Genomic DNA, 8,416 nt, shown 5'->3' on the forward strand with positions numbered 1-8,416 from the left:
TCGATGATGTCATGTCAGTTAATGCCTTGATTTTTTTTGGGATTTGCTTCAATACCCTTCGCGTTAACTATGAATCCTAAAAATTTTCCTGAGGAAACTCAAAAGGAACATTTTTTCGGGTTTAGTTTCATGTTATACTTCTTCAATATCTCGAAGCATACCGTGAGGTCTGTGGTATGATCCCTACTTTTTTATTGATTTTACTAGCATATTATCGACGTAAACCTCGATGTTCTGCCCAATTTGGTTTGCGAACATCTCGTTTACCAATCGCTGATATGTTTCCCTAGCATTCTTAATCCAAACGACATGACTTTATAACAATAGAGTCCCATGTTGGTTACGAAACTTGTATGTTCCTGATCTGGGACATACATTTTTATCTGGTTATATCCAGATTATGCATCCATAAATGACATAAGCTCATGCCCAGCAGTTGCATCCACTAACTGGTCGATCTTGGGTAGTGGAAAACAATCTTTTGGGCATGCCTTATTCAGATAAGAGAAATCAATACAAGTTCTCCAACTTCTGTTAGGCTTCGGGACGAGAACAGGGTTAGCTATCCACGAGGGATAAAACACCTCACGCATGAGTCATTAACCAACAACTTATCCACTTCTTGTTTTAGTGCCCCTTGTCTCTCGGAATACAAAGGTCTCATGTTCTGCCTCTTCGCTGGGTAGCTTGAATCAACATTTAAATGATGGCAGATAATATTAGGGTCGATCCCTATCATATCTCCATGGCTCCAGGCAAATTGATCCTGGTACGCCTTCAGAAAACTTATTAGCTGCTCGTCCAGGTTCTTCCCAATGTATACACACTTTGTGGGATTTCCTGGGTCGAGAATAATTTCCTCCAATTCCTCAATTGGTTTGAATAGGTTTCTCTCATCTTGAACTCAAGGGTCAAGATCTTCGCCTTTTTTTTCACTTTCTTCTGCCAGGATCTCCATCAACTGATGACCGGCTTTCCTATGCTGCAACTCAATGCAATAACAATCACGAGCTAGCATCTGGTCACCACGAACCACTCCCACGCCTTCTTGTGTATGGAATTCAAGGATAGGTGCTTGATTGAACTGACTGCCCCAAGTCCGATCAGTGTTGGTCAATCCAACAATATGTTGTAAGCTGATGGCAGGTCGACAACTTAGAAGTCTTGCATAATAGTTGCAGATAGGGGTGCCTCGCCCAAGGTTAATGCGAGCTCGATTATGCCAAGACTAGCAATGCTATCTCCGGTGAATCCGCAAAGATTCACCATACAAGGCCTCAATTTGGCCTTTTCGAGCCCCATCTTCCTTATAGTTTCCTTATAAATGATATTTACTGAGCTCCCGTTGTCTATTGACACTCTCTTGATCCTTTTATTGGCGAGTTGAATGGTAAACACCAATGGATCAACGTGAGGATATCTCACGTTTTTCTCGTCTTCCTCCGTGAATGTAATTGGAGGTTCCTCGGTTTTCACCTTCTTGGGAGGTTCTGGGACAAACATCGATTGCTCGTTCTTTATCTCTTTCACATATCTTTTTTCGGCGTTATTGCTTTCCCCTACGATATGTGGCCCTCCCGAAATAACCAGGATGCCCTCTCCTTCAATAGGAAGAGGTTGTAACCCCTAGTTGTTTGGGTTATTGGACAGACTAGGCTGGTTGTATCCGCGGCCCTATCTTTTCACGTATTGCTTAAAGTGGCCTCGAGCGATGAGACTTTCTATCTCATCTTTCAATTGGCGACATTCGTCAGTCGTACGCCCAATATCCTTATGGAATTTACAATACCTGTTAGGATCTATTTTGCTCCGCGCATTCCTCACGGGCTCGGGCTTGCCGAAGACAACCTTTTGCTTATGTGCGAGTTAAATATTCTCCCGAGTTTTATTAAGCTCGGTATAAATAGTATACACTGTCACGTACTTATCGAGCTTCTTCTGTTTCTTTTTATCCTTTGACGGTTCCTTAGAACCGTCCTTTCTTTTCGAACCAGAAGCCCCCGAGTTATCAATTCTCGTGGAAACAGTACTTGTTGAAACATTGCTGGGTTTGCCTCCCAAACTTATTTTCAACAAATTCATTTCCTTTCGGGCTTCTTCCTTCCGAACGAATACCTGAGCCCTTTCGTTGAACTCAGTGATGCTTCTTACTAGACAACCTTGTAAGTCGTCCCATAGCTCGCCCCCTGCAGTTGATGGATCAGTAGAGATCCCTGCCTGAAGGGCTGTAAGTTGTGTGGTGTCATCCAAATTCCTAACCCTAGCCGCAACCATGCTAAAACGACTTAAGTATGCCTTAAGTGTCTCACTGGGCTGCTGCTTTATATTGGGTAGCGAGGCCGCTTCGGGTTGTCTATCCCTAGCAGCCTCAAACTGTTTCTTGAAATCCCTAGACAACTACTCCCACGAAGTTATTGAATGATAAGTAAACTTTGTTAAACCAGTTGCTCGCTGCTCCAACAAGCGAGGTGGGGAAAAAATACATCTTAAATTGTTCATCACATTACTCGCTCGCATTATTATATTAAAGTTATTCAAATGCGAGACCGGATCAGTGGTTCTGTCATATGACGAGACATGCGGGTTTTTGAATCCCAAAGGAAAAATGGTATTCATTATATCTGGATGATACGGGTCAAGCTCATCGTCTGAGTTGTATCCAGATCGTCTCCTTAGTTCCCCCACTTGATATCTCCTGACCTTGTCCTCTAGCTCATTTATCCCAATTGGATGGCATCCTCTTGCTTTGGACCAAGCTGTTAGAGAAGGTCAGGTTTCTTCCGATTCAAGTGGTCTCGCAGATCCCGTTGGGGGTAATTGCTGACAGACCTCGTCTTACTCACAAATCGTGTCCTACTCATAGACTTTCTCTTTGAGTGACTCGCGGATTTACAAGTTCCCATACTTTCTCGATCATTAGCTCGTTGAGTACTTTCTCCTCTTCGAGTTGATTGACTGTGGGTTCTTAACTGCCTCGTGGTCACACTTGCTTCTTCACGCTCTGTTCTTTCCCCCTGAGTGCGGTTCGTCGTATTTCCCCCATTAGGATCTGCACGAGTCCTCACTCTATGGGTTCGGGAAGAACGTTGGTGATTCCTCGCAGGTGACCTTCGTTCTCCAGGCTGATTCCCAAGATTTTCCTCATTTTCATGAGGAATTTCTCGTTCATCAATTTCTGGTTACATCCCATTATCATTTTCGTGTGAGGGTTCTGGTTGGTCATTTGGATATTCAGGGGGTATCTCATTTTCCCCAGTTGTTCTTCCTGGGCATTTTCCTGTCTCTTGGTTCGTGAGCTATGAGGCCTGCCCCGTGGTCTTCTCACTCCAGATTGAGGTTGATTTTGAGCATTCGTCCCCTATGCCGCCCTGGTCGAGGCTGCATCACATTCTAATTCAGCGTTCTGACGCTCCGCCTCTTCCAGACGACATCTCTGGTGGCGGTTCTCCGTTTCATAAGTACCTTCTCCCATAGACTGGGCACCTCCACGATTGGGCTCTTCATCCCTCTTCCCAAGATTCTAGCCACTCCCACGTTGAGTTCTCCTTGAGCGTGTTGTTCGTGTACTAGGACCAACGTCGGGGTTGGTCCTCTGGGAACGTGTGGTCCATGTGCTGGGGCCACGCTTAGGTTGAGTCCTCCTAGAACGGGTGGTCCGTCTGGACCACAGGTTGGTAGACCTTCTGGAGCCAATGGGCTCTTTCCCAGAACGATGATTAGTTTCCTCATGTGGGGTATTAACATTTTCTGGATTTTTCAGCCCTGAAGGAGGTGGTTTTTCTTCAAAAGAAGGGAGGGTTTTTTCAGAGACTTTTCACAGAGGCTCTCAATGAAAGTACCAAACTGTTAATGCAGATTTTTGTTAACCAAATTTGAGCCTCACAGTAATGATTTCACACAGAAAAAATAAAAGCTATAAAAGTAAAAGTATGAACACAGGGTTTTTTTACGTGGTTTTGCAGTTAAAATTCTGCATAGTCCACGGGTCAATCTTATTGAGATTTCTTATTGTTTTCTCAGGGCCTCTTTTGTATGAGTTTTTTCGTCCCTTTTTCAATCTTACTTGTCACTATTTATAATTACATAGTGAGTAGTTAATTACAAAGTTAACTATAATCTGTTTACAACAATCATCCCCTAAACTCATGGGGTTTGATTACATATCATGTAGTGTAAATGCGGTTATTACTTGAAAATCATACAGCTATGATTTTCCCACTTTTACTGGGTCAAAACGATCGTGTATTAAAATATGTCTTTAATTGTTGTATCCGGAGATGTCTCGACACAAGCTTAGTTCCAGTGACCATAATAGCGAGTTGGGGCCATTCCGAGATCGACGATGCACGTCTTGTGACGACCGCTATTCTTATTTACGAAGGATTCTTCGAGGCTCGTTTTGAATGTTAGCTTCTGACTTATCAGGATTGTAAGTCTCACTGAGAAAATGTCTGAAGTTAACTGGATGAAGTTACAAGAAGCTTTCCCATAGCGAGATAGGAACCTCACTTACTTTGTTTTGAGCCAACCTGACTGCCACACTTAGTTTGTACATTATGCCTTAAGTGCTTTTGTAGTTGATACGTGTCGCTTTCGTCTTCCTAGAAGTAATGTACTTGATGCCTCGCTATTCACATTTAGCGACACATGGTTTCTCGCTAATATACTAAGCAACAGTTTGTACATCGACTCCTCGCATAAGACCTTACAGTCAGCATCTTACAAATATACTCTGATGCTTACGTAATTAATGATTTATTTCATAAAAAGCGAGTTCATCAATTCGTATTCCCTTTATCTTGACACGTGTCTTCCACTGAGATGGAAACCGAATTTTGGGTATAACAGGTAACTTTATATATTTATTTGTGATTGATAAGTCTTATTTTATTTTATTTTTTCGATAAAAATAATCACACTTATTTTTTTTTAAATATAGGCTAATTCCGAGACGGGGAACATCCTATTGGGATTTTATGCCCTAAATAAAACCATTTCAATTTAATCTGATTTGTTATTAATAGAAGATTAGAAGTCATTTATGTTTACATGTAGTTTTCATGTTTATAGTTTAATGTGTACAAAATCTATTAAGTCCAGAACATATAGTTATTCACAATTACAGTGATGTCAACACAGTGGAAGGTCATTGTGATTATATGCTTCAAAAGATAATGTCCCTTGACTCATCAGTGCACTGGATTTACACTAATGTGTTAGTCAGCGATAAAGTATACTTACACCTTGGATAAGTGTTATGTTCTTTCCAGAACATTGGCAAAGTATGTTGGCTTCGGATGTATGGAGTATACATTGGACTGGGACCGATATTGATCTTGGTAAAGATATTATAATCTTACCGTTGTATCTTTCTAAGTCAATATCACTGGTTGATCTTAGATCAAAAGATCTTAATCCTGACATTGTTAGGTTTGATCTTAAGAGTGTTATTTGTGTTCTTTAATTTGTTAGTTAAGCCCACCTTTTGGTTTGGGTAATATGTATATTTTGGGAACATGATAATACAATTGAGTGGGAGCGCTAAATATAGATATGAAATCTATAGCTTCTATCTGGACATAGAAGTGAAATGATGATTTCCTTCGAGCTTGGCTTAATAGAGATAAATGGAAGAGCTCTTATTTTAGTGGACATAGATATGAAATCTATAGCTTCTATCTGGACATAGAAGTGAAATGATGATTTCCTTCGAGCTTGGCTTAATAGAGATAAATGGAAGAGCTCTTATTTTAGTGATTATATTAGTTTACTGAAATATCATTTATAGGAAGCTAAGTGTTTTAAGTATAAAATACATTGAGGGGTAAAATGGTAAATTTATCCCTACTCGGTGTAAATCATCTATAGAGGATCTTTGATTATTGGGATTAGAACGATGGATAAATATTTATAGCGTATCTATATCGTGGAACATATAGAGTGTTCTATATAACTGAGAGTGCGATTTCAAGTTCTATAGTGGTTCAATGAGGAATTAATAAGTTAGGAAATTTACTTGGTAAATTCTAGATCTGCTTATTGGAAGTTCGGTTATATAGGCCCATAGTCCCCATACTAGTTGAGACAATACTTCTTGTATGACTCAGTTAATTGATTTTAATTAATCAGTTATAATTCTAAAATTAGACTATGTCTAGTTTATAAATTTTCACTAAGCTAGGGCTTAATTGTGAAGAAAAGAGATTCTAGGGTTTATTTGTTAATAAAGAGACTTTATTAAGTCTAATTAATAAATAAGTTAAATGGTAATTTATTTGATAATTAATTTTAATTATTAAGTAAATAGTTTTGGCATTTAAGTGGTTGAATTGAAAAATATGACATTTTTGAGAAAAATAAGATAAATAGTTGAAAAATGGCAAAATTGCAAGTGATGGGCCCACATCCTATGGCCGACCACTTGGGGTCTATTTTACCATTTATTTTATCAATTTTTTAATGCCAAATAATTCAAACCTAAACCTAGTTGGATTCCTATAAATAGATAGTGATGGTCTCAAATTAAAAGATGATGCATTCAAGCCTTTCAGTCAAATTTTGAGCCTTCTATCTCTCTCTCTTTCGAATCATTCTCTCTCTCTTTCTCTCTTCAATTTCGAACCCTATAGTGATAGAGTACATGCCCACACATAACAAGTTGGTACTCAATCATAGTGTGTAAGACTGTGAAGAATCCAAATCAAGTGAAGGAGAATCGGGCTTAGATCTTGGTGATACTCTGCTACAGAAAGGATACAAGGATTAGAATCTGAGCAGAAGGAGTCATTTAATTTCGCTGCAACCAATGTAAGGTTTCTTAAACTTTATATGTGTTTAAATTACATTGTTTTAGAAATTCATATTTAGGATGTTAAACAACATACATGGTAGTAAATCTAGATCCTGGTAAAACCATAATCTAACACTTCCAACTACTGTGGACACTTTTTAAAAGTTCTACCATGCATAGAGACAATACTTGGTGTAACGAATACGCGCAACAAACTTATGTAAGTTTACATTGATATTTATTGATTTGTTAACATTTCTTCAATTTGTTTTGTATTCAAATTAACTATTTAACTTATTTTGTTTTTTTAGGAGCAATTGGTTGAATTGGCTGCAAATCAACCAATTCCCACTAAGGATTAGCCTGTTGATGATGATATAGATCCCACCCAGTACCCACGAGACTTGCATGTTATGACGCAAGTACAGGGTGAGAGATCTCGACATCTAAGAGGCTTTGGCCATCTCTCGACATTGAAGGTAGTTGGGGCCAAAAGAGCACTTGCCACGACTTCTTCTGCCCACCAACTGTTACTATGGAACCGTATGAGGTCTTATTGAAAAAAGTAGAGGAGACACAGCAGGATACTCAGTATTCGAGACCGCAGTATGAAACACAACAACTCTACCTCAAGTGATTTAAAGATTAGTTTGAGTATCTCTTTTGGGTTGTGCCTAGTTTCAACTTGTCTCCTATGGATCTTCCACCGTTCCCCACTACTCCTCCTGGTGCTAGATCATCATCGCATCGTCCAGAGACTCATAACAACAACGATGCTGACATTATCCATCTTTAGAACAATATATATTTTATAATTAACTATAAAACTTAACTCTTTTTTAACATCTTTTAACATTTTGTTTATTTGCTAATAACTTTAGAACTTTTGATTACTTACTATTTTTAGTACAAAATCAAACATGTTTATATATTAGTTCGAATACTTTTTAATTAAAAATGAGAATACCATTTTTTTATTATGTTTCTTTAAAATCTAATTTTATATTTAAAATTAATTGTAATATTATTAAAATATAATAAAATTAAAAAAAAAATAAAACAAAGGTTTTGTCGGCGCCTTTTGCGGCAACATAACTTGCCCTAAAATCCTAAAACCCTAAACCATGCGCCGGTAAAGGTCATATGCGCCAAAATTTTAATTGACGAGAAAGGTTTCGTCAGCACATTGTTGCACAATTAAAACTTTTCGCGCCAAATGGGAAAAATGTGTGAAACTTTTGTCGGTGCATTAATGTGTCGACAAAAGTTATTTTAGCTGACCATTAGCGGATTTGGAACCATAGTTTATTACGGCGTATAGTTTTAACCGGCACATAACAGTGTTAGCAAAAACTAGTTGTGTCGACGCAAATGTGAATTGCGCTAGCAAAAGATCTTTTACCAACCAAGCTTCGCTGATAGCTTTTACCGGTGTCATTATTGTGCCGACAAGCCGCATTTCTTGTAGTGATATCTAATATAAAATTAAGATATTGAAAACCTTTATTTTCGTTTATTTCAAAATATAATAAATATAAAGGTTTCTAAAACTTATGTCTTTAATTATTACCAAATAATTAAAGATATAAGGTTCACGGTTTTTTTTTGTTTTTTAATTTGCTTCGT

At 38.3% G+C, this 8,416-nt stretch overlaps 1 protein-coding gene across 1 annotated transcript; it reads right to left on the reverse strand.

Annotated features, from left to right (window-relative positions):
• Nucleotides 1–1,155: 1,155 nt before the first annotated feature.
• Nucleotides 1,156–3,729, reverse strand: LOC133033135 (uncharacterized). Its single transcript, XM_061107746.1, has 3 exons — nucleotides 3,463–3,729; nucleotides 1,915–2,397; nucleotides 1,156–1,626 (listed from the first exon to the last, which is right to left on the reverse strand). The coding sequence occupies exons 1-3, from the start codon at nucleotides 3,727–3,729 to the stop codon at nucleotides 1,156–1,158; spliced, it is 1,221 nt and encodes a 406-aa protein (XP_060963729.1).
• Between the last annotated feature and the right edge of the window lie 4,687 nt (nucleotides 3,730–8,416).

Source organism: Cannabis sativa, unplaced genomic scaffold, assembly GCF_029168945.1.
Source record: "Cannabis sativa cultivar Pink pepper isolate KNU-18-1 unplaced genomic scaffold, ASM2916894v1 Contig3, whole genome shotgun sequence".
Lineage (NCBI taxonomy): Eukaryota > Viridiplantae > Streptophyta > Magnoliopsida > Rosales > Cannabaceae > Cannabis > Cannabis sativa.